This window comes from Lytechinus variegatus, chromosome 7 (assembly GCF_018143015.1).
Source record: "Lytechinus variegatus isolate NC3 chromosome 7, Lvar_3.0, whole genome shotgun sequence".
Lineage (NCBI taxonomy): Eukaryota > Metazoa > Echinodermata > Echinoidea > Temnopleuroida > Toxopneustidae > Lytechinus > Lytechinus variegatus.
In genome coordinates, this window is record NC_054746.1 from 2249605 (window position 1) to 2277537 (window position 27933).

General features: G+C 36.0%; 1 protein-coding gene across 1 annotated transcript; it reads right to left on the bottom strand.

The window, feature by feature from the left end:
- Positions 1 to 237: 237 nt before the first annotated feature.
- On the bottom strand, positions 238 to 27286 carry LOC121418202 (AT-rich interactive domain-containing protein 4A-like). Its single transcript, XM_041611931.1, has 19 exons — positions 27048 to 27286; positions 23615 to 23725; positions 22632 to 22694; positions 20108 to 20201; positions 19359 to 19438; positions 18847 to 18950; positions 18214 to 18370; positions 17568 to 17650; positions 16405 to 16487; positions 15184 to 15384; positions 14259 to 14451; positions 12664 to 12868; positions 10616 to 11169; positions 9865 to 9946; positions 8207 to 9080; positions 7537 to 7593; positions 5060 to 6466; positions 4488 to 4634; positions 238 to 3905 (listed from the first exon to the last, which is right to left on the bottom strand). Exons 1-19 carry the CDS (start codon positions 27048 to 27050, stop codon positions 3820 to 3822), a joined length of 4584 nt encoding a protein of 1527 aa, XP_041467865.1. The 5' UTR covers positions 27051 to 27286; the 3' UTR covers positions 238 to 3819.
- Positions 27287 to 27933: the final 647 nt, after the last annotated feature.

Here is a 27933-nt window from a genome sequence, read left to right on the forward strand (position 1 = left end):
GCAAAGGAGGTCCTAATCATCAAATTCGTAAAAATTAAAATATCGTATAATTCAAACAATAAAAAACAAAAGAAATAGTGAGTAACATCATCGACATTCTCATTTGGATTTAACTGGCTCGTTCATACACTATTTTGTTAAAAATAAGCGAAACTTTGAAATGTCATAACTTTCTTATTTTACATCCGAGTTTGATGAAATTTTCAGCATTGTGCTCGTCTGATTTTTCTCTATTGATTCAAATCAACATTTTTCTGAGGCGGACTTGACCTTTAAAAACAAAAGAAAGAAACAGTGTCAACAGGGGAAAAGAATGCACAAATAGGGAAGGAGAATTCAATATCTTATGTATGGGTTCATTCAGTCGAAAAATAAAAAGGGAAAATCAACAAAAATCACTTGCTTATATTTCAATGCTTTAAAATCGGTAATTCATTGCTAGTTCAAGTCACCATTGATCTTATTATTCCACATCACTAATTACAGTAATAAAGTTACTCATCATGGTCTCCACTTTGCCCACATCCCTAATTAATGCACCTTTTCATTAATATCAAAACTTTGATTGCGTTGAATTGCCAGTTGCCATGTAAGTTACATTCAACAAAAATTGGTGGTCCACCAAGTCCATAATCTTTGCAGATGAAACTAATTTTAACACAAAACTGTAATATAAAATTAATCAGAGCATATTGTAAAATCCATTTTTCTGTATCATCTATGCTCACTAAACAATGCTTGCATTGATATATTTGCATACTGTATTCCCACTATAAATTCACTTCAAAACTTCACATACTAACTGACTTGCAGCACATAATAATTACAAAAGCATAACAAACCTCATCAGGGCCCGTTTTCACAAAGAGCTGCAATTCATCCTATCAATCTCATATCCAGAAATCCCATCGCTGGTGTCGAAATTCTTCATATGTACAGTATAAATTCCTTTTGAAAACACAGTTTGGTATTAAAGACAATGATACACTTATGGGCAAACATCCTATTTGAACAGATGTATACATTCTAGATGTCAGCCTTGCTCGCTCTTCGTAGTTATGATTGATTGGTTGGGCCAATCACAACTCTTTGGTCCAAATTCACAAAGGTGGTTCTTAAAACCATTGGTTTAGCCCATGGTTTATGCAGATTTCCTGTATAAATTACGCTCATTTACGCGCATATCAAAAATATCTAATGCTGATGCGCGCTTTTGTCACAGCACCCCAAATTGAGGCCTGTTGCCATGGTTAAGAATGCTATTTTATTCATGAGTCCACTGTTTGAAGAGTGGAGCATGCATAACCATGGCAATAGGCATCAATTTAATGCACTGTGACGAAAGTGCGCATCGGCATTGGACATTTTTTAATATACGCGGTAAAATAAGTGCAATTTACATGTATACAGGAAATCTGCATTAACCATGGGTTCAACTGATGGTTTAAAAAAACCACCTTTGTGAATTCGGGTCTTTGTGATTTCTGGACCAATCCCAACTCTTTGTGAAAACCGGGGACAAAGTCTTACACATCAATAGGACAGTTCACCTAACTCTAGTATTTCATTTCAAAACAGCATAAATTTTCTGATATTAATTATTACATTTAAAACTGGAAGAATGGACCATCTCCTGTGAAATCCAAGTCATTTTTGGCACAATTAAGGAGGCACTTTGCTTTCATTCTAGTGCACATGCTTTTCGTGTGTAGTGTAGCGAAAACTCCTTGACATGGTGCAAAGAAAACACACAATAAGTGTATCCAGACCGCCTCGACTAGTATAACTGTTAAATTATGAGAATTTGTTCAGCCCTCAACAAACCAGATAATTATTTTCTGCATTCACACCAACCCAAAGCAGACTCTTTTGAGTTGAGAGACAGGTTTAAGTAGACGCAGTACGGTCAGATAAGCAGCCAAGCAGGCAAGATGCAAGCAGCCCACAGCACCTTTCCCCAACTTCTCGTAATTTGCTTTCACACTGCCAGAACACCCACGACCCTGGAAAATCCCTATGAAAATTATTGTAATTTCAGCAAAGTACCTACTAATTAGCAGGTATTTTCTTTCAGGGATATCCCCCAAATTTGCCTTCACATTGGAAAAAATACCTGGTATATTCTGTTCGAGGTAGATCAGGGTAAATGTCTCGATCTGAGAAAACCTGGTATTCTCGAACTTCAAGGCGGTCTGAATACGCCTAGTGATTTTATAACAAGACAAAGACAAGATGCTAATCAAAGCCACGAGTTGGATCACTCAGCAGTTTGGCAACAGTCACACCGACCAAACAGACCAAATTGTATGCATTGATAATTACATGATATCCTGTGTCGGTCAGGAGTTGGGATTCGCCGGTGTGACGGTGGCACAATCACGGAAGCACACACCATGCAATCAGTTCACTTTGTCTTTCAACAAACATTAAATCCTAATTCAAATAAAACTAAATAATGGATAGGCTTATGCATGGGTCATTGTCACTAAACTAGCATTGATGCACAAGGATATGCAGTACCCTTAACAATTCTATAACTCATTATACAATGAAAGCGCAGAACAAAAGATATGCTTCGGTATACCTAACTTCAGATTGGTAATTCAAAGTGAATCATGACAAACAGATGTCACCTATCTGATGGCTTTTATGAGAAAATGTAGATATAAACCATTGACTTAAAATGCAAATTTGTTGGTCCTCTTGACTTTAATATTTGAAATAGATCTACTCATGTTACATTGTATGATTTTCATGAAATATGTAGCTCAGTCTATGGAATTAAAGAAATATGGATTATTTATTATTTACCCCAATAAAGCAAGTGCATGACAGTTTAATTGACAAGCTGAATGTTCCAATGTTGTGAAAAACAAGTAGCCGAAAGAGGGACTTGCATAAAAATGTATGAAATGAATGCTGTAAAAAAAAAAGCAGCATATTCTTGTTTATATCTGATGAATCGAGATTAATCCTAGACATCCCACTTCTTTTCAATAGTACTTCAAACTAGAGCTCAATTCCTATTTTTCTGATGTAAAATGATGATGCAGTGCTGGAATGTTTGATTTTGTAAAATCTATTTTCACACGAGTACAGTAGACTGCACAAATCATCCATGGACCCATGAGAGACAACACTAACACCAGCCTCATTACGTGTTATGTCTTATGTTGCTTAACACCAACACCTAAATTGAAATCAGCTATGGACTCGGCGAGTTCCATCTTGACTGAATTTCTATTGTCTCATGAAGCGGCTATTTAAATATTCAGCCCATTGTTATCTTATTCTAAATTGTCTTATTTTGAAATAGAGAGGGGTAATGATTGCAAACCAGCACACATTAGCAAGAGCTAGCATGTTCATACGAAAATAAAATGTGGATTTGAGATCCAGTCTACAAAAATATTTTTGTGTATTATTTGATATTTTTGTTTACAAATTTTCATAGCGAAGTTGTACAATTAAGTAAGTTTGTCAGTGATTTTTCAAAGACAAATTTTCTCTGAGCCAATGAATCGGATGGAAGAATTTCAGTAGCTTGTAACAGTTGTCGGTAAAAAGCACTGACTGTTTATTTTCATGAACTGCTCCCCATATTGAAGTGTTGTTGGGAATATCACAACATGAATACCATCTCTGTACAATCACATAGATCTATTATAATGCAATCAATGAATGCAGATTCACTTTCTCGTTGGACACAATGAATTTAATACTGAGGCTTCCTCACTGACCCTGCATACTGTACTGTCACCTGTGACGGCTTGGCTTGGCTTGGAAGGGGGGTTGGTAGAAAAGGGGCGGGGCTTGTTGCTATGATCCACCACCACCAGACTCCGCCCTGTCTTGACCCTGGGAGAGGCAGTGACCTAGTGCGACACCAGCCATGACTTGAGCAGCTGTAAAGTCAGACAGAAAGATGTAGGAAAACATTGAGCATGGTTGGTTTGGTTCAGACTGATTTAATTTTCTTAGTATAAAACGTACCATTCCAGTACTTGTACTAGCATGGCAATAATCTAGATATTTGGAGAGTTATAGAAAAGCACAGGAAATTATCTCAAGAATTTTTTAGTAGTTCAAATATATATATGGACAGAATATATAAATAAGTAAATAGATAGATATATAGATGGATGGATAGATAAATAGATTAAATAAATAAATGAATAAATAAATAAATAAATAAATAAAAAAAACCCTCAGGAAACAGGTCATCATTTAATTGGAAGGTACTGAATACATACAGATTTCAGCACATTACAATTTTTCAGTGACCTTTTAACAACTCAATATTAAATAAGCGATATTCCATCAATAATGGCATCACGTTTTACTGGAAAAATTATTCTTAGCAAAAAAGCTGTACTTTTCTATCCTTCAAACCTGCCCTTTTACTTTTGGGGTGTTTTTGAAAAGTCAATCTGTCTGGTCTGTTGGGGGGGGGGGACTGGTTGGCATCAATGAAATATATTACATACCTTCTCTCTCCTTTTTGCGGAACTTTTTTCTCCTCCTGTCAATAGTAGCCACTTCTTGTTTGAGCTGTAAGTAGACTGAACGTAGTTCTGATAGTTGATGCTGAATGATGGCTATCCTTTCATCCGGTTCCTTTACTGTGCTCAGATCTGAAGGATGAAGATAATCATAACAATGGAAAATAATTATTGCATGCTGGGTACATGGATTAAAGGGAAGGATCAGTTCTAGAAATTAGGAAAATTATATGCTCTGATGGAATTTTAGGCCCACATAACTCATCTTACCCCTACTCCTAGTATGTTGGTACATTAATAGCCATTACTTCTTGCACACTACTGACAATTTGTGTATCATGAGCAACAGGGACTGTGAGTTGCGTAGGTTCTATCAGAATTGGTAATGAAAGGCCGCTTGCGGGACTCCTGTGCAAAGGATGCAGCTCTGACTTTTGACAAGGTACCTGAGACACATACATGTATGTAAAAAATGTTGTTTCATGAAAGAAAACCTATGGGAACACCCTAGTGATATGAAGTCTAAAATTACAACTAAGAAACATGAAGATCCTCACCAACAAGGAAATTCCATCTTCGCTGTTTTTGATTGCCCTCTTGTCCGCCACTGTCAGATACCCTTGATGGAGGCAAAGACCTTGCATATTTCTTGAGTGACATATGACGCTTGGCCGAGCTTGACGTCAATCTACTCTCTGACCTGCTCTCATCAGTGTCGCTGCTGTTGTTATTGCCTCGTTCCTTGGCAGAGTTCCTCCTCTCTGAGATAGACGACTGCCGCCTCCTGCCATGCTTCCTGCGTTTCTTTGTGTGTTCTGACTCCGACAGACCCCTCCGCCTCTTCTTAGGTGAAGCCTGCTGGGATGATGATGTGGCTTTCTTTGGTGCAGAGCTGGCAAGTGGAGTACTACTATTCTCTCTGGTCTCGGTCGTTTCTCTGTCGTCGATATTGGCCACCTCTATCAGGGCGTCGCTGTCGCTCTTGTTGCTGCTCTGCTCTTCCGTCTTCATCTGAAGATCTTCTTCGCAAGCTGGAGAAGACGGCATCTTTGGAGAACTCTCTGGAGTAGTAGGTGGAGTTGTCATGAAAGATTTGCTGGTTCCTGGAATGGATTTGTCTTCGATGGAGCTGGTCCCAAAGTCACTATCTGTATTATCAGCAGGTGTTTTGGTCTCCTGTACCTTGGACTTCCTCCCTCCTTTATCGGATTTCCTTCTGTCAATCTTGGCGTGTTTCTTCTTTGGTTCCGATGGCTCTGAGGCTTCTGATTTCTCAGAGATATCTACAACATCTGCCTGTGCTTTGCTCCTCTTTCTACTTTCCAGGCTCTTCCTTCCTTTCCTCCTACCCTTCTTCTTCTCCGTTGGTTTATCAGCATCTGATGCTGAACCTTTGCTCTCTTGTTTCAAATCCTCCAACTTCTCTTTCAGTTCATCTTCCATAGAAATCTGCCTTTCAAGGACAGGTGTGTCACTTATCTTCTCCTTCACATCTTCAGCATCATTGTTGCCTTTGACACCATCCTTCCCAGTGACCTTGTCTCCTTTAGATGATTCATTTGCCGAATCCTTCCCATCTCTCTCCTTGTCTATCGACTTCCTCAGCCGGATCTTAGATTCTTTCTTTGTCTTTGACCTTCCCTCTTTCTCTACAATCACCTTGTCGACTTCCTCGACCTTCGGTGCTTCCGATTCGACTTCCTGCAGTCTGGATTCTACGGACTCTGGTGCCACTTCTGCTGTCAAGGTCGGGGGTCCTTCGTCCAAATCGTCATCAAAGCTTGGCTTCTCTTCGCTGACTTTGGTCAGAGTTGCAGCATAATCCTCGGTCTTTGTTGACTCATTGTCGTCATGGTCCTCCGGCTCTTGGGCACTGGTGTCTTTGAGCTGGGAGTCTTCACTGTCTTGAGTAGACTGCTGGCTCTCAGACTGAGCATCTAACTCATCCAATTCACTGTCTGAATCTGTGATAAAAGAGATGATGAAAATCACTTCATAATCTTCCATTATAATGATAATAGCAGGGCCCGCTGGAAGAACAGTTTTCGGAATTGAAGTGGCTACCCTGGGTAAATATGCCGTAATTATTATCATTATCATTATCAAAGATACTTTCAATAAAATGAACAATGGTGACAAAAGCTTCTAAAAAAAGACAACTTTCTGACTTCTGCGTACATCAGATAACATCGAACATTACTTTCAAAATATTCATTTTATAATTAAACCGACTTTGGTTTATTGTCAGTTGAAAACAGTCTGCAGTGAATCAGCTTTAATAAAGAGACCCGTTTGTACAACTGATATACTGAAATAAAGTGGCAAGAAAATGCACAGTATGAGTGAATAAATCATGATCTCATAATTTTTAATTGCACAAGAGGAATGTATTGAGAAGGCGAAGCTAAACTGGTTTGCTGTAATTATTCATGTCATGGGCCTCCTGACATTTTCTAATTGGCTAATTGTGGTCAGCAAGTAAATAAACAAAAATTAGTTTAATCGTGGACCCTAAGACGTCTGAGACACTCAATGATAAACTGTGGGATACTGTCAGACAATTGGAGCGCCTCTGGCAGTCTCATCTGCAACGCGCGATTCAATATAGCAGCAGTGCTGGCTTTGAAAACTACTGTAAAATAATTATTCACAAAAAACACCATTCGTTAATGATACAATACTACGTTCATTGACAATAAATGACATTTGACTTTGATCATGCAACATAAGACTTGTCAGTGATACTTGATTACCTGTATATCAACATTTTATAAACTATATCTATAAACTTTGAAAGTTATGACAGCATAACTAATAATTACCTCCAAATGACCTTAAATGACCTTTGATTTTGGTCATGTGACCTGAAACTGGCATGAGATGTTCACATATACTTGATTACTCTTATGTCCAAGTTATATGGACTAGATCCATACACTGTCATAGTGAAATTGCTATCATCATTAATAGCATTATTCATTACTTATTTCTTGTTGTACTGCACTTATCTTGATCTTAATTGAATTAGACTTACCATCTTGGACACCTCTTCTATATTCCCCAGTTGATGATCGTTTAGATCGAGATCGAACTGTAGATAAATAAAATAGAACAAAATTATTTGGTTAGAATGTTATTGAATTAAATGATTTCTATTTTTGCTCATGCACAAGAGTGGTGTTCATGAAGAATTAGTTTTTCACATCTCAGTGTTTTCACAAAATGATGAATTGTTTGAACTTTTAAGCAGAAACTTGCTTTCATTTTCAATACATGGCCATTGTTTTCAGTATATTACAACCCTCCTCTCCCTTACCACGTCATTCGCAATTATTTAAATCAAGCTCCTGTTCTACTAACTTCACTGTAGTTAACTTGCTATGAGAATCAATGCAGAAGTGCTTCATAAAGATGCTTGTCAAGTTATGCATGACTTGACTTTGCAATCATCTTGAATATTGCAAACATCACTTAATCATTTTGCTATCAACAAAATAATCTTTATGAATAAATATATTGTATCCACAATCTCATTTAAATGACAAATCCAAAAAATGTATAAAAAAAAGATGAAGAGAGAGAGAGAAAAATGTGGCACCTAATTAAGTACTTCATATTCTAGTCTTTCATCAAAGGCATGAAATTTACAAACAGCAATTGAGGACACACCCCTTTCCCCAGGAACAAGTATGATGGTATCTTACCATTGAGTCCACTTGCAAATGGAGATTCTGTAAGACTTTTCCTATCTGATCTCATGGACCTCTGTGAGAAGACTGAAGCAGGTGATGGGGATTTCCCTCTTGCAGATGGAGTGGTCCTTGGAGGAGTCTGAGGGGCAGGAGATGACTTGTTGAGTGAAGGGCGCCCTCTCTTTCCGCTAGGTGTTTTCTTCCCTTCCTTTCCCGCTTTCTCCTTCCGTTCTTTCTCTTCCTTAGCCTTTTCTGCTAGCTCCTTTTCCTGCTTCTCCTGCTCCAATCGTTCCTTCTCCTTCTTCTCTCGCTCCGCCTTTTCTCGCCTGTCCCTCTCCTGTTTCTCTTTCCTCTCTTTCTCTTGCCTCTCCTTCCTATCGCGCTCCTGCCGCTCCTTCTCCAGTCTCTCCTTCAGTTCCTTTTCCTGCCGCTCTCTTTCCAGTCTCTCTTTCTTTTCCCTTTCCTGCCTTTCTTTCCGCTCTCTTTCGAGTCTCTCCTTCTCCAGCTTCTCCTTTCTTTCCTTTTCGAGCTTCTCTTGCCTTTCTTTCTCCTGCCTCTCCTTCTCAGCCCTTGCCTTTTCAAGCCTTTCCGCTTCTTCCCTTTCCTTCTGTTCTTGTTCCTGCCTCGCTCTTCTCTCTTTCTCTTCTCGTTCCCTTCTGTCCATCTCCTCCCTTTCCTTCCTCTGTTGTTCCTCCTTTTCTTTCTTCTCGGCATCCTTTTTTAACTTTTCTTTCTCAGGTTTTCCTTTAGGAGTTAGTTTTTTCTTTTTCTTTTCAGCAGAGCCGACAATGCGAGCCTTCTTGACAGCCTCGTCGTATCTGTTATTCCAGCCTGTATAATGGACAGTGAAGACGTGGTCCTTGCCCTTCAGCTCAATGTCTACAACCTGAAATAAAAAATAAATAAATAATGGTAAGGGCAAAATACGTCCCAGACCAAACATATTTGAGAAAGCTGATGTATGTTACAAAATTGCAAGTATGTGAAATACACATATTACTGTAATTGCTACCAACTACAATGAAAATCATATCATTTGTTTGATTTCATTTTATTCTGCATCCCAACAAAAACACAGAGCAACAATAGCATATCAACAGGATCAGCAGATAAGGAGTATCTGAATTAAAATTCATATAAAAATATACAATTCTAGTCATCATTTTTAGATGAAAATATTTATGAAGCATGGAAGGCAAGAGATTGCCATCGTGAGTGGGTAAGGCTTGAACGGACGGTGTCATTGATTAATCATTTAGTCAACAAACAAGTTTAAAATGTATTTTTCAGAGTTCATCCTTAGATATTCTTATTTTGTTTCTGAACTAATTCGTATGAAATTTTGAAAACATACACTGAATAGAAAAAGAAACACTATGTAGAAAATGCAATGGTAAATAAATCATTAGTTTCTTCCTATAAACCATGTACCTGTCAACACCTTAGAACATTGCTACATGCATCTGAAAGTGATACCTTCGGAGGGCGGAGGCAAAATATATATTTATTTTCATCAGTGAATACTAGTATGTCTTATTTGCACACGAGGTGATAAAAGCATTGAGATGGAGTAAAGAAATTCATATAATTTTGTTTGTAAGGACTAATTTTGAAAGAGAAATAACTGAATTCAATATCATGATCTTTCCTCAGGGCATGCATTAACTTACCTTAGCTTCATATATTTTCTCTGTTCTTCCTCTCCCATAATGCACAAGGACCCTCTCGCCAACATCATAGCCAGCACCAGTGCTATAGTCAATAAAAGACAATGGATTCATTACACGCAACAAAGGCAAGTTTTCACATAAAACATTTAGCCACAAGCACATTATACTTCAACTAAATATATTTTAACTAAAAAAACATGAGTCCATTTTCTTTGTCAAATACTTCTAATTAATACATTTTAGTACAATAACATGAGTACTTAATCATACCGGAATATATCCTTTTAAAATCTAGCTTGAATCCCAGCACATTGACCTGCTTGAAGAATGTAAATCCCTTTTTTGTGTAAAAAGATTTTTTAAAATGATACATTTTAGTGCACATAACAAGTAATCAACATATTGGGCCGGAAAGAGGATCGCCAATAGTTGTAAGTTTGCTGTTATGGCAGCTACCATGGTAACATGACTCGGCAGCCAGTCACCATTAAGATTTCTATGGTAATTGTAATAATGGCAAAGTCGTTAAAGTAACGCTTTGTGAAACAGACCACATAACATGTAGAGCTTTAATAGCAATAGACCATGGTGCTGATTTTTATAATTCATCAATACACAATAACCAATCACGCAACGAAATCAGCACCACAATTAAAGCCAAGCATTTTGTTACTTGGTCCTGATAATTAAAAATACATCCTTTTCAAAATACTTTTTCTAAGATTGTCTTTGTCTTTCAGTATTTACTTACATCTGTGGGGGTGGAGTTGGGCTGTTTGTGTCATCGTCTCTTCCACTGCCCTTGCCTTTCTTTTCCTTCCCTTTCGACACCTGCTTCTCCTTCCCTTTTGCTTCTGTCTGTTTCTCCTCTGCCTTCTCCTCCTTCTTTTTATCTTCCTTTGATTTCTCACCCTTCTCTTCTTTTCCCTTTGCATCTTTCGGTTTGCCTTTTCCTTCGCTCGCCTTCTCGCTTATCTTCTCATCGCTGTCCTTGGAAGGCGTGTCTTTTGACCTATCCTTGATCTTGTCACTATCAGCCTTGGCGGACCTGTCCTTGACTTTCTCCTTCACACTGTCTTCCTTTACAGATTTGTCCTTGACCTTGTCTTTCCCATCCTTGCTCCCTCTATCCTTCACCTTCTCATCTTTAACCGACTTCTTCCCTGATTTCTTTTCATCTCGGTCGCTCGAGTCTTTTTCCTCTTTATCTATTTCCTTGGATCTTGTCTTGGCTTCCCGCGTCTCTCGTTTACTCTCTTCCTGTTCCTGTGATTTGCCGGCATCCTCTCCTTTCTTTCTTGTCACCTGTTGGCAAAACATCAAACATGATTTCTGTAGTAATTGTTTCCTGCGCATTTTTAAAAAAAGAATGGTTATGTTGCATTGAATAGCTCTATTATGGAAGGTATTCAGATAAAATTGATACAGCAATAAATGAGTCAAAGGGTATGTTTCAAGCCTTACAAAAATGTTTCCCCAACGCAACCCCGCATTTTCTTCTGAAGACAGGAAACTTTCTTTATTTTTATCACAAAAAAAACAACAAAATTTTGTTATTCTATATTTGTAATATCAGTTTTGGATATTTGTTTTGGAGTTAAAATAAAAAATAGTCTTATTAATACCATTATATTTTACGCAAAATTCTTTATTTATAAGCAAAAATAAAATGAGAAAATCTTAATCTTCAAACAATTTTAAAATGAAATTATTTTTTTAGAAAAAGTAGAGCGAGCAATCGCAGTAAAACAAGGCACTTTGATAAATGGAATTCTGTAAACAAGTATCGAGATGTTCTTGCTGAATTGTAACACATTTTATTTATACTTTTGTATATGATTTATTACATTGCTGCTATTATTTATGTATATTGTGATTTGATTTTGAAGCAATAAAATTTATAATAAAAAAAGCCTTACAACAATGGTAACTTTGCAAAGATTATGATAACCTTGATTTTAATTGCCTCATTACCATGGTAGTTATACCATGGTAAATTTACCATGTTTCTTTTTAATGAACTGTTAGTGAGAAATGCAGAAGGTTAATTGAAAATTTAGAATAATTGTTCTCACCTTCCCCTAACAAACATGACTTTCCCCTTTCTTTAACCCTAATTCTCCCCACTCGACAATTTTCGCGATATATCTGCTGCGCGAAATTTTTTGACCTCGCCGCTTACTGACTTTTTACTTTCAAGTCTCGCGCAAATTTTGAGACCAAATTTGTGATGCCCGGGTACGAGGTTATTACATTATGCAACATTATATAAGTGCATATCAGACTCAAAATTGCTCATAAACATGATTTCATGTACAAGTCCAATGCAAATTGTGTATTTAGCCAAAATTCATAAATGTATCATTATTTTTCTACTTATACTGATTAAACTTAATTAATTTTGCCTTGTTTATGATCAGAATAAAGTCTGGAATGATTTCCATTGAAAAAACGATAAAAAATAAAAAAACAAAGAAAATACACAAGAAATTCATAAAACAATAAAATACATAAGAAATTGATTTCCAAACCGAAGTTTTTTTTATTGCGATTGGTAAAAATGCTACAAAGAATATTTTTACCAAAAATTAGCATTCTAGGAGCTTTATTTACTGAATTAGAGCAAAAATTATGATTTATGCATAAATTACCATAATTAATTCATATAAAATAAAATCTCATAATTTTGGAAAATTTCACTTGTTCCATTTGCACTGTAAACTAGAAATGTACCTCACAGACAAATGGCTTTGCCCTTATCAATACACATAATATTTGGGACTTGGTAATACTGCATACCCTTTTCTGGGAGGGGGATTCTGTTTCTTCCTCTCTATCGCTCGGTTCATCCTTGATTCCCTGTTTGACCAATGATCGTTGCCTGCTGATGATGGGTGGGGAGGTTATCCAGCCTCCTCGGTCAAATGACCGCCTCCTGGTGCGGGTGAAGACACGAGGTCCAGGGCCCATCTTCCGGTTGAATTCCTCAAATGCAAAGAGGTACCTAAGCAAGCATCAAGGAAAGAAAAAAATCAAACTAGAAGATGAGATTGATAGTAGACTTGAGCAAATAAAGGTGGTTTTTTGTGTGTGTGTTGATAGCCTTTAAAGGGCAAGTGAGCGATTAGCTTTTGTCCAAACTTCTCTTGATAAGTTGATAGCTCACTTTATTCTTACTGTACATATGAATAATTGCATATCTCATTCATAAGCACAGAAAATACACTTGCCTGAATGTGGTATATCTACTAGCATTTTAATTTATGCATAAACCATTCAAGGAAAAATTATACCCCTTCCCCCCCCCCCCAAAAAAAAAAAACTTGATACCTGAACATTAGACTGAACTGGGATAGTTGGAAGGTAAATAACTTTAACTTAAATACAATCCGAGAAGGAATCTACTGCACACATAATATATATCAACATTGATAATGACTGTAAAATTCAGGAACCAAATTGTAGCTTGAACTCCATAACTTTGAATTTTGTTTTATGTCTATTGTCTAGTTTTCATTACTTTATACTGTGTGTTTAATGTCATTCTATTCTGCCTGTTGAAGATATTTATATTACAGTTTGATCAATCATTTATTACGTTCGGGAACGCTAGGCAGGACACAGTGGTACCACTCTGAGTGGGCAATCCAGCCATTCATATGTATTCAGTTTGCATTTTATTTTGTAATTATAACTGATGTATTTTGTTTGTATTTTTGTGAATGGAAAATAAATGAAATACTATTATTTACACCCTGCTTGTTCACGTAATACGGGAAATATCTACGTTTTGGTTCCAAAACATAAGATTTTTCGAGTATTTCATAATAAAAGCAGGGTGTAACAATTTTATCTCTTTCAGTGTATCCTTGAATTATTGCACACTGGGCATGTGCGTAACAATAAAAACAAAATGATAACAGCCACCACACACCAAACAGGTAATACAGGCTCATATTACCTGCTTGATCTTTGTGAGCCAGTAAAATAGGTAAATAAGGATTTGTCTTACAAACAAATCGACCAATCAGATTACAGAATTCATGAGAAATATGGCCCACTAAGAGATAAAATACAATACAATCCCAATCTAGTCTCTTACATATTCCACTATCTAAAAAATCCTGGGACCAGCCCTGTGGAATTCACTACCACAGGAGCTGAAGAACTCATACTCTGCAGCATCCTTTAAGGGCAACCTAAAATTGCATTTGTTCACCAGCAGGTACGAGGTTTGAAGACAGACATTTTCCTCATTTGTAATTTACCCTTTGTCATTATCTTAGTTCTCTTTACTTTCATGTTTTGCTCTCTTATAAGCGCCTTGAGCATTTAATCAAAATGGAAAAGACGCTATATAAATCATATGTATTATTATCATTATTAATACTTACTTGTTGTATGAAGTGTGAATGTTGTATGGCTGCTGTGAAGCAGGGACTGGGATACCCATCTTGATCATGATATGCCTCCACATCTGCCTGTCGGTCACCTTACGACAGCCTCCCTGATCCTGGACCAGCTTGTACAACTTGTAGAGATTGAGATCACGGAATCCTAGAACCGGAGGCTTGTTGATCGGTGTACCTGCAAGATACACAGAATCAACCATGTTAAAGATAAATGCCAGTTGTGGTAAAGATTTCAAAATCAGTTTGTACAGAATCCAATAAAATGACCACCAAAATGTCTGTTTGTATAAATAAAAAATATGTGCCAAAGGATTCTGGAAGAAATTGTGTAATTGCTCAGAAATTAGCAAATAAGCATGGGATTCTGGTCAAGCGTCGGGCCGACAATTAAAGAAATAATAATACACCATCCCACATGCGCTTATCTGTGTTGGCGATCTTCAGTCAACATTTTCAGGGTAGATTTAAAAATTTCACAAAGCTCAGTTTATGTAACTGTACCAGATCTAGATCATCGATGACATAGTGACAATTAAGCCTGGTTTTACTGAATTTCTTGTGAAATCAGTATTTACTGCGACTACTTTCATTTATCTGTAAGTGATGACAATGACAGGAATTTAAATTTATATTTCGAGGTGCCTGCCTACAATACATACAAAATGAAATGATGATTAATTTCATTTTAAATCCTTACAACACTCATACTATACATGTATTTGCCATGAAATATTTTTTGCAATGTGACCATCATATATTTGAAAACCAAAATTCACAATATGTATCAGATTTTTTTGACCCAGGAGTACACGTATTAAGATTATCCAAAGTTCATTGGCTTGCTGCAAGAGATGCACTGTGTTCACACTTCAGTGCCCCCTTTAATGCATTCTCCCTAACATCTTACCCCTCTCTTCCATGAACTTATGCAGCGAGGCCAGCCATGCGTCCTTTTCCATATCGTACTCATCGTCAGACGAATCTTCGCTGGTTTCTGCATCCGAGTGACCCTGACCCTGCTTACCGGATCTCTTCTTCTTCAGCATCTCCATATCCCAGTTAGAGGGTAACTGACCGGTATCAATGAAGGTTACTGCTTTCTCAGTGGCTAAAGGGCAGACAAAAATTCTTTTATTTTAGTTTCGGGGGCTACTTTTTCACAAACTAATACCCAAACCAGCAGCATTGGATAAGCTTTAACATTGCAGGAAATGGAGATTCTTCAGTCCCCCCCCCTTTTTTTTTTAATTTCAAGGGATCTTTTGAGAATTTTGAGAAGAAATTGTCCCAAGACCACATGTAATCTTATCCCTGTTTAAGGTGAACAATCAATGAATATCAGCTACAATGTTGACAAAAATATCCCTTTCTGCCCAGTTCTCTAGAAAGTTTTTCAGTAAATTGCTACTTGGTCTAACATCAATCATGGGGTAATGCAAGAAAATACTTGTAATCAATTGCAAAATTACAATTGATAGATCAATTTTAACTACCAATGTAAAGTGTCTATTGCAAGAAGTAAACCAATCAATTGCCAGATATGCACTTAAGTGCAAGATTTATGATTGATTTTAGGAACCAAAATTGACTTGCAATCAATTTCAAGTCTTGCAAGTCTCTTGCAACCCCCCTAACTATCAGATATTACTGTTTATAAACCAAATTTTTGTTTCAATTTGACAATTATAGCCAAAGGGCCTGTTACATAACAAAATAAAACTGGCAATTTTTTTGCCAGAGTTTTTTAATGTGTCAATTACATAATCTTGTTGCTATAGTTTTTTCTATTTGCTATTTTTTTTTATAGCAAAAGTTTCATGCAAAAGGCCCCTGCTCTGAATTTATCAAGCATAAACAAAATAATTGGAACCTTACCCAGTTGACAGGTGAATTCAGCAAACAGGTTTTATTTAGGTCTACAGAAAAAAAATTTACATCTGGGAAACACACTGTCATAGGCATTATGTAGTCACTTTTATCATAAAATTAATTTTTGTTCTTTTTAAAATATATATATAAAGCACTGTCTAAATGTTAATGGGTAAGAGGGCTATGAAACTTATTTCATCATATGGTATTTGGTTTACTGACATGCTTTTTACAAGATTGGAGTATTCTTTGTACTTACCAGCTTTGAGAGAAGCTACATCTCCTTTGTAAGTATGGTCTTTAGACAGGAATGGTTTCCTACTTGATCTGGCAACGGTGTAGCTGAAGAAGAGAGGTAGAAAAGATTATGTATTTAAGTAAATTCGTCACACCTAGTTACCTGAATGCTAATGTGCCATTTCCTAAAGCTACTGTCAAGCAAACTTCTCTAAGTAAATAATTCTTTCTCGTTCATATACAATATCATATACATATATCCTCTGCAGTTTGAATTTTTCTTTTTCATTTTTTTTTTCAAATTCTGCTCAACTGATTCATCTCAACTCGATTTATGAGTGGACTTGACATAAGACAGTTTTGTTAAGAGAACAAGATGATGTAATTGTGTTGAGATAACCTTAATACACAAGTGGAGCACCTCTGGCAGTCTCGCCTGCATTATGCGATTCAATATAGCAGCAGTGCTGACTATGAAAACAACAATAGAATTACCCACAAAAAATACCTACTATATGATAATGAAATACTATGTTTATTGGCCCTAAATGACATTTGAACTTGATCATGTGACCTAAGACTTGTGTCAGATGATCAGTGATACTCAATTACCCCTACATGCACATTTTATTAACAGTAACCATAAACTTTGAAGTTTTGATGGTAATTTAAAAAATACCCCCAATTGGGCCGAAGTTCATTGACCTTAAAGGAACTTTGACCTTGGTCATGCCACCTGAAACTCATGCAGTATGTTCACTGATACTTGATTACTCTTATGCCAAATATTATGAACTAGGTCCATATACTTTCTAAGTTATAATGACATTTCAAAACTTAATCTTTGGTTAAGATTTCGATGTTGATTCCCCCAACACGGTCTAGGTTCATTGACCCTAAATGACCCTTAACCTTGGTCATGTGACCTGAAAATCAGGCAGGATGTTCAGTAATACTTTATTACCCAAGTTACATGAACTATGTCCATATACTCTATAAGTTATGGTGACATTTTAAAAACCTAACCTTCAGTTTAGATTTCAATGTTAAGCCGCGCCGTCGGAAGTAGTCACTATAGTCTCGCTCTTCTTTGCAGGCGAGACAAAAAGTCTTGACACAGGAACATGACAAAATGTATCATAATAAAATAAATTCAAATTGAGTTAATGAAATTTTTTCACTTACAATTTGTTGTCTTTGAATGATCGGACTACTATGTAGTCTTTTCCTTTCGTCTGGACATCTTTAGTGCAGCTTGGATCAACAACCTATTCAAAAAGGAAATTAATGCAGTTATCAGTTATTGGATTAATAGATAGGTACACTTGAAAAATAAATTGAACTGAACAATACTAATCTATGCATTACTCTAATATCTTTTTTAAACAAAAATACAGCGTAAAACAGAAAGTGGGAGTAATTCTTTGTCCATCAGAGGTTTTGATTAACTTTCTATTGTAGCCACCGTAATTCATTTTTTTTAATGCCAATAAATTGATATTTCTATCATAATTGCAGGTTTTGAATAACTTTTTCTCATGACTTTCCTAATCGTCACTGCCAGATAGAAATGGGTAAGCCCAGTATAATTGACAAACTTGTAAAACTTATGATATCAACTTATTGTAAAACAGGTCGAAAAAAATTGTAAGATTGTAAAATTGTAAAACATGCAGACCTAGGAACGATAATGGGGATCACAGGGGCCCGTTGTGGAGAGATAGGCATTTAATCATAATTCACAAAGGTGCGTGCTTCTGATTGGTTGAAAATCAAGATGTGTTTGATTGCAAATCTTTGTGCAACCAGCCCCTGGACCTTATTAACTCACCAGGGCAGGAAAGAAGGAATTCTTCCTCTTTTCATTCATCTCGACAATGACAATCTTGCCCACTGCATCCTCGGGTTCTTCCTTGCGTTGTTTCTTAGGAGAGTCACTGTCGCTGTCTTCTTCATCATCATCGTCGTCTTCTTCCTCTTCTTCACTCCTGTTTTACAAGACAAGGCAAGACATCATTTAAAATCAAGATCATTTCAATTGAAAGCAGCGACCTATAAATGATAGATTGATATTATCAGCTTTCATTATGAGGAAAAGTATACATAAACAGAAAACAGGTGATATTTTGATTATTCATAACTCAATGTTATTACTCAACAATTCAACAGAGTTATCAAATATTGGTATTATCCTTCTTTTTATTTACCATTTTATTTTCTGAATAATGGAGGAGATTTAGGAGCTTTTCTGACACTTGGTAAAGTTTCAATGGTTTATAAGAAAGGTTAGTGCAATGAACTCAAATGTAAAATTCAAATGAACACAAATAAGTAGCTTCAATGATGGGACAAACAGCAACTAACAGCTACTGCCTTTCTTATTCAAAATACAAGTTAACGAGTCCCAATATGATAAACAAAGCATTGGCCATACTTGTTTGAAATGAACATTAAAGGGACTTACTGCGAACGATTACTCATTCTTCTCTTTCTCCTCATTTTACTGGTGTCTTTCATTACTGGAGTACCAAAGTTTTCTGGATCTGTCAATGGCAGATGATCTAGTGTCTGTGAATTAAAAAGAAAAGATTTCCACAAATGAATAAATGTTACATGTATGTATGGAATAGTTTATTGTGTTAAAAAAAACCCCACAATTATCATGGTAGAAATAGATAGAGATATTATTGGCGCATTTCAATCTAGTTTCCATGAACAGACATTAAAACAGAAGCTATGATTGTGATTAACCTGCCATGGTTTAAACATCCTGTATTGAATCATTTCAAGAAATTAAAAAAATTAGATACTTGTTGCATGCCTTATAATAACAAATAACTTTTAATGTACACAATTAGAAAAAAAGAGAAGTTGAATACATTTTTACACTTCCAAAAGTTTTTGAGGAATTAAAAAAAAAGTATTTGCATGCAATTATATTCTTGAATGTGGAGACCATTGACGGACATTACTTACTTCACTTTCATGGAAGTGCTTCTCTCCTTGCAAGCATAGCAAGGTTCGCCGTAGAGTCTTCTCATCACCATCATCAAATACTACAAATGAGAAGAGGGAGAGAGAAAAAAAACAAAGGTGTTTAAACATATATTAAGTTTAATGAGAAACCCCTTCTCATAAACAGATACTGCTAAGAAATAATACAAGTTGTATAAAATAATTATATACATCCTTTCATTGAACAAGGTAACTGTCAAACGTTAACACAGATCTTCATAAATTAACTATTATGCTACGGCTAATAGACCAACCTTTGACATGTTCACCAAACAGACGTGACCTAGGGTTTGAATCAAGAAGCCACTAATTCATGTTTTCACATCCCCATACAAATTAGCTAGATTACAAGGGCATGTCAACATGACAAGCTGTTAGCATATCATTTTATACTAGTATATTTGTCAATTGAGATCAAAACACATAGTATGCAGGTTGATCATGTAAAATAAATAACAATCTCACTACAATATTTTAACATCTTTATTTGCTGTTATTCTTAAAAGAACTGATTTTTATTTGCAAAGAAACTCAGATGGGGCATTTCATCTTTTACCACTTACTTAAGTTGCAGCTATTTTGAATAATATTCATGAACCATGTACATATCATTGAACTATTAATGATTGTTTTATTTCAAGACTTGACAATGACATGCAATGAAAAAAATATCCAGTAATTAGTAAACATATGCAATCTTAAATACTTACCGACTGTATACAAACTCGCATCATTTAGCTTCATAATGGTTCCTTCTTCATAAGGACTACTTTCAGTCATTTTAGCCTCTACTTTTGCTCCAATCTTTTTAGGATTTGCAGAGAAACAAAACAAAAAAAGGAATAGAAGATTATTTGTGAAGATGTGTAAAATATAAGTTCTTCTAACTCACAAATGGACAGTAAAATGCAAACAAGTATAATATCTAATTGCCTATGGAACATTTACACAACTTTATAAACTGATAATAAAAAAACATTTCTTTCATATTGGTTGAAATTAGGGGGACTTTTCCCTTTAAGTTGGTGACAAACAAACACGTTTAGCTTGGCAAGGAACAATAGAGTAAATCTGGAAAACATGTTCTTGCATGTCCCTTTGTATGTAAAAGACAATTTCCCTTTACAAAGTAGGACATATTTATCATGTCTGTATCCTATCCTGTAGCAGCAAAAGTACACACTGTATAAATGGTAAATGACAGGAACAGATGTAGGTTAAACAATTCTGTATGTCTGTGACATCAAAGGTCATTCATACTGTCCTTCAGTTAACCTTGGCAGCTACATGACCTACAATCAGGGGAGCATTTCATGAGACTAACAGTTGCTTATTTTCACTGACTCTCTGTAACAAGCTACAGAAATTTCTTGCATCTGATTGGCTAAGAGCAAAATTGCAAGTAAAAATCAGAGACTATTTGTTTCATGAAAAACATCCCACATTGCAGTTTTTGGCTATGTCATGGGAATGTATTTAGTATCTTGCATTTTGTTTTAAGTGCAGATCTACATACAAAAATGCTGCAAAGTAATTTGCGACAAGGTGCATGTACTAATAATGGACAATAGATGTATCATACTTCCAGATTAAGTAATACTATCAAACTTGACTGGATAACAAATGTAGCAATTTGCAGCAATATTCATCAGAATGCAAAAAAAAACAATCCTTACAGGTTCATATGTACAATTGTAATATTTATGGAATTTTTCTTGGAAACACAATTGAACATGATATATGTTTGGCAAGGCAACAGTTACATAGTAAAGTCACAAGTATATAGGCTGCTATGTCGAAAGTCAGACAACGGCATGCCACCATATATTCATGGATTGTTAAAAAAGATTCATAAAACAGATTATAGTAGATGTAGTTTAATGTCATACTGCCTTCCATACCAAACACATGTACCCTGCTTGGATATTATTTTTCTAAATTCTTAAGGAATTTCGAACATAACTTTGGATTCTTCATTCTAGCATGTAAAATGGACATGATAAACATACTTTCATCCATACCCTTCATTGATGGCCAATATTAACATACGAGCCATATTCTAAATTACAAAAACAGTGAGTAATCAATGAGTCAAACAGATTTTTTTTCCACTGCATGTAAATTGTATTCATTCCTGAATCCTGAAATGGAAAATCATTAATATTGAAACTTGCATTAATAAGTAAAATACAATCTTTACTTAACAGTGTAGCATACATTGTACTTCACTAGAAATCAATAAATTCTACTCTAAAATTCTACAACATAATAACCTCAATATAAATGTTGTACATAGAGATCAGTGAATAACAATATTTTCACCTTCATTTTTAGGAATATTATATCACATATATCTGTGCCTGATTGTAAAAATGTTAACATGTAATCTATGATAGTCTCAATAAGCAAAAGCAATACCATTATTTGGAGTATTCACAAAAGGAAAGTGAGTAATATCAATGGTGAGAATTTGTTGCACATTATAATATGAAAGTTTGTAGTAATATAACTAATGAGAGTATTTAAATAAACATAAACAAGTACTTATTTCCCAAATGATTTTATATACCAGTACACACAAAAAGCAAACACAGTTGCACACTAAATACAAAGGTGGGTTGGCAGCCACTCCAAGGAGATTCAACTTATTTTCTTTGTCTGAATTTCATCTCAGAATTGTTTGTCCCATCATCTTCACCAACAGCAATAGTTTGCTTAAATCTCTGATATACATGTAATTGTAGCAAGACAAACTAAAATCCAATCAATGCTATACATCTATCATATTTAGAGAAGCTGTATAATGTAAAACGGACTCATTGCTGCTCAGGACAAGACTAGCAGATAATAAACAGCAACTTCAATTCTTCACTAAAATAAATGAGCTGCCAAACAAATTTGACTTTCTAAACTGATACAAATATCTGTTACATTTTTTTAAAAATCAACAGGTCAACAACACTGGGAAAGAAAATAAGTATACTGGAGTATCATTCTTACATTGCAATCTTACTAATGAGTAGTGACTATTACATTATTTTCATGGATAGATTCTTTGTGAATTAGACTGTTGTAGTGGCCTCTCTCTTATGCATTATTTTTCATACACTTACATTTATCTTACAGATATAGTTTTTATAAACATGTACAACTTTATTTTAGAAATTAAAACTTTGAAAATAAGTAATAGATTTGAGCCCAGAAGAATGGTAATGTACTTGACAATGTACTTACTTTAAGAGTTCCTTTCACAAAGTCATCACTGACTATGCAGCTTGTTCCACTTTTGAAGTTGATCTAAACAAGAAATAAAATATGGTTTAAAATTAATAACAGTTCTTTTCAGTCTTCACTGTGTCACAACTCTCCTTTACTTGAAATATAACAATGATGAAATGTAGGATATTTAGAAACAGTTGACAATGCATAAACTTTTTGGAAAGAACTGAACTCTTGCTTGAATTAACTGATTTCTCAACATCAGATTAAGACACTGGTTACTTGAGTTAAATTTCATCCCAGTTAAAACTATTTACATCGTCCAAATTAATTAAATTGAACACAAGTCGGCAGTAACTAGGGAAAGCAATGAATTGAGATCATTTTGCTAATCATTTGTTTAAATCATCTGAAATTCAGGTCCATGCCACATGTGTTCTTATCCTCAACTGCCAAAATCTGGCATAAAAATGTAGGCCTAGATACTTTACAACACAGGGCATTGTAGAATTACATTGGAGAATTGTAAGTATTCTATAGTATAAAATAAGTGTATTAAACATTATCACACCGATTGCTAACTTGACCAAAATAAATATTCAGATCATTTTATGATTTCTTTTTATTCATACTCTTGAGCTGAATATATTAATCTCAGTTCTTTCTGTACAACAGGCAATTTGCACTACAAAGAAAACTTTCTTCTTTCCTGATAGAAAAACAACTGACTTTTATAAAGTTTTAATACTCTTTTTGCTCTCAACAAAAATCGACCAGCTATTGACTATTTGAGCTGTAAAATATCGAAGCTGATTTGGGACCCATCAAGGTTAATGAACATCCCACTGTAGTCCAATTTGCAAAACAATAAAAATTACATTTCTGGAGCTTTCTACACGATATACAGGTTTTTTAGTGAAGTTTCTCTGTTTCACTCCAAAGAGACAGAATATTCTATCTTTACAGAACAACAATGTTTTCAATGGAAACAACTTTACCTTGCATTTCACCAACTTCTTAACCACTTTGACCTTGGCTTCACAGAAAGCCCCTCGGTATTTGGCACTGACATCCGTACCAACCGTCAAGAAGGGAGGCCCCTCTCCAGCCTGTAAATGAAAAGAAAAGAAACATTGAATTAAAACATTACATTACAGTTTAGGCCTGGGTCGGAATGGACAGAATACCGGAGTCCGTCCGATGTGTTCTTGAAGTGGTCCTCATCGCAACAAAAAATGCAATAAAACTGTAGACTCATGTACCAATTAGAGGCTATAGCTTTCTAATCTAACATTAGTTCTACACTAGCTTCTGTTTTTGTGTAGATCTTGGTCTAGTAGTAAGAGATCATGATTGTACTGATTTGTTCTTCAAGAGGGAAAGTTCTGTATCCTTTCTTCACTAGCCCTTCAATTCTCATTAGAACTGAACACATCTGCCAGATTCCCTACCTATCTTGCTCTGCTAGATGCCAACAAAGCCTTAGACTCTGTAAACCATACTGGCTTGTTTTCCAAACTCTATGAAGCTCCTATTAATTCCTCTGTCCAGTCCACTCTGTAAGCTATGTACCAGTGCCATGACCAAACTCTGGAAATCCCTCTGTCTTCCTCGCATGCTTTATGGCATGCAACTGCTGAGTTCCTCTGCATCATTCCTCAAAAAAACTTGATTCTGCCCAGCACACTCTCAAGAAGCTTCTTGGTCTTCCCAAATGTGCCCCTCACATAGCAGTTTTTCAATTAACTCCTTCATCTCTCAAGAGAGATTGAACTCAACGCACTTCTCCTCAATCGCCAACTTCTCAATATAGATCATTCCAAATTTGAGTTACGCACTTCTCCATGCTGTCTCTGTCCAAACTCCCACTGTCATGTACTAGACCAAGCTGCTCTCTAAATACAACCTGCCTTTTTGTCTCATCTCTGAGCCATTTACACAATCTAGCTGGAAATCTACCTGCAATAGATGTGGGTGTTTCATAAAGCTGTTCGTAAGTTAAGAGCGACTTTAAGAACGACTGGTGATCCTTTCTCATGGTAAATTATATTCACCATTAATGTTCATTGGTGATTATTTAGCACGTAAGAAAGGTTCACCAGTCGTTCTTAAAGTCGCTCTTAACTTACGAAGAGCTTTATGAAACGGCCCCCTGCAATAGAGCTATTTTGGATGCTCAGATGGAGACACGGAATTGCATCAACCAAATGCCTGAAGTCCTTCTTCCTCTGGAGAAACCTTGTAATGCTTCCCAAGACAAATCTCTTTAACCCTCTTCACTTCCCCTACACCTTCGTGCTGCAGTAATTCTCTGAGCCCAACTGCTCACATCTACCTATCACACTCAGCAACGTTTGGTTACCATCACTCAGCAAAAACACAGATCCCAGATGCAAGCTATGTGTTCTTGAGGATGAAGACTCTTCATCTCCTTGCCTTTAAGAACATCGCCTCAATCTTATTTATTTCGCTGAAAACCTTGATCTTCCTTACCATATCATAGCAAACCTATGATGACCCTCTGATCTTTTCAACCTACATCCTCCTCCCCTCTCTCTTATTCATTACCCTCTTCTTCCTCCTCCTTTCTGAGCTGTCTTAGTGTTTATCCTCTATGCTTGAAATATATAAAATTCACCTTGTTCATTTGTTCAGCAACATCGACTAGAAAGGCTGCTCAGAAGCTTCACAATTTCAACCAACTGCAGTTTTCCGCCGATCTCCGCACCTTGGAGGAAGGGAATCTACAAGTACATTTTTCTTTACTGAAAGTGATGACATTGTTGTCGTTCCACTTTTTATGCCATTCTTTCTGGCTCAGCTCTAATGTTGTAAGTTACAGCAATTAAAGGATCGGAGCTCACATTGGAAGTTTTGCCCCTAAAATCGAAATCAGTTTGGATATCAGATCGGCAGATATTAAAAAACAAAAAAATACATTAAAATTTGTGGGTGGTCGACAAGCGGAAAAATGATGCAAGCTACAATGAGGACAGAATCTGTTTTGATCTCCGACAAAAGCGAAGGAAGATGATGACTTGTTTTGATCTTCGACATAATCGGAGGAAGAAGATAATGATGATGCAGTGCGCGACACTACCGCCGATCAGCGATAGTCCTCTTCTCTACAACATCGTTGTAATTTAGGAGGCAATCATAGACTCTTAGAGGTCACATTACTTCCGGAAATAGACGCACCACATTCTGAAGTTGTTTCAGATATTCAACTTCTCTACTACATCATGGTGATTGCGGAGGCAGTCGTAAACTCTTAGGGGATGCATGACCTACCGAAATAGATGCACTACTATCAGAAATTGTTTACAATTATATTCACCTTCTCTACAACATCTTGGTGATTGCAGAGGTAGTCGTAAACGCTAACTTGAGATGTCACTGCTAGAGCTCATTCCTAAAGAATATATATTCCTAAAGAATCTATTTCAAATCGCTAATGCCTAAATTCAGAATATTTCTAAAAACATGTTTCACCGATCGGTCATTATTCTGTTGGAGAGTTCTGTTCAATTTTATTTGCATTTGCGACAGAGTCAGGAAGATGTGTCTTGTATTTTTTCTTCTACTTCTAGGAGAGCAAGAGATCATTGCTAATAATAATTCTAAATTGCTAGCTCCTTAAAACATGTCTAATACACTATCGCGCATGTCAGCGTGTTCAACTAAATTTTATTTGCCTCTGCTTAAGATCAAAACAAATCATCATCTTCTTGATTTTCTTCTTCCTTCGTTTTTGTCGGAGATCATCATCATCATCTTCTTCTTCGTCTGCTCGGAGTGCTCCACCGCAATGCATTTCGCCACATGTTTTTTGTCTAGTTACATTTTGGTTCTCCTGATCTGAGTTTTTTCCCACTCGTCAAAAATCAGAGTTCAGAAAAATGTAGAAAAAAGGGGAAAATCATATCGGATCAGGAATTGCAATAAAAATCGGTTACATTACTCTTGTAATTCTAGATACTAGACTGAAGAGCACCAACCCATCTCCAACACCAACCAACCCTCTAGGCCTCTGCTCTCACTCAACAAGGTCTCTAATACCATACCCTTACACACCAGTTACAAGCCGATAATATGACCATGTTCACTTCACTTGTCTACTTCGTACTTGTCCTTGTTTTTTTTTCAATGGACATGCTTGGTATTGTCTATTGATCAATTACTAGCTTAGCTAGTCTAGACAAGATTCATGCAAATGATATAAAATAAAATTGGAGCATATCAGACAATGATTAGCAATCTCGACCTAAAGTAAATGTTAGTTAGTAGAATTCTCATTTGTTGAACACTCACTCACTGACCACATCAGCACTGCACTCTGCACTCTCCCGGCCCAGCCCAGCGCCCATTGACAAAACACGCAAAACATTTCGTGAAATATGCGATGTATTCCTTCAAAGTTGTCTACTTTACCATGGTTATTTTCCTCTAGAAGTCTCACAGATGATTTCCTTGGTGTTGATCTTTACTGGTACAAATTCTCCTTCTTGGTCCTTCGGGAAATAATGAAAAATCGGTAAATTACATGTTTTACATAGGGTTTAGTAGCTGAGATCAACAGGAGAATCCGCATCTGAAAATCTAGCGGTAATCGTCGTTGAATTATAATGCAGTGCATGTATGCAGCGGCTGTATACGTTTACACACACAGCTGAGACTTGAAACAACATCTTTTTTCACAGGGGGTCCTCGTACATCATTGGCTAGATGTCACGTGGTATAAGGCGAGTCGATTTTTAATGGGGTCAATTTTGAAACTGTCATTAGAAATATGACAAAAGTATGAAATATGTATTTCCTTGTAATCTATATGATAATTATATAGTCCTATTTTATTTAGATACTAGTATTAAAAATAGTTTAAGATTCTAAGGTTATTTTTATTATTTCACAGTAATTGTCCCATGTTTCATTACTTCCCCTGATATTAATTGACTGTCAAAATACGGTACCTGTCAAGAACATGTGTGTGAACTGTGAGTATTTGCTCCCTTTATTTACGGATATTTTGGCTAAAGAAAATGACAAACACGCATAGTTTATGTCTTACAATATGGACTATATCTTCAGAAAAGTATCGGTTGTTTATTATTGCATAAATTCAATTCATTTTCGGCTTTTTTGTGTGCAATGCAATGTAGGCAAGTTCTAGAACGAAAAGGGCAAGAAATAATATGCAAATTAGATCACACAGAAATTAGTTTTTAGCCAGACAGTGTATTAAAATTTTGTATATATTTTCATGTTTTTATTGACTTTTGCTGATCGATTTCATGTCTTTATACTTCGTCTAATGCTA

Bases quoted from the DNA above. Each gene is read 5' to 3' on its own strand.
- LOC121418202 (XM_041611931.1), bottom strand. The intron at 19,439-20,107 runs GTAAGTATTTAA...TCTCATTTGTAG, and splicing joins TGCGAGTTTGTATACAGTCG to TATTTGATGATGGTGATGAG. The intron at 15,385-16,404 runs GTAAGTACAAAG...TCTGCCCTTTAG, and splicing joins TGTAGCTTCTCTCAAAGCTG to CCACTGAGAAAGCAGTAACC.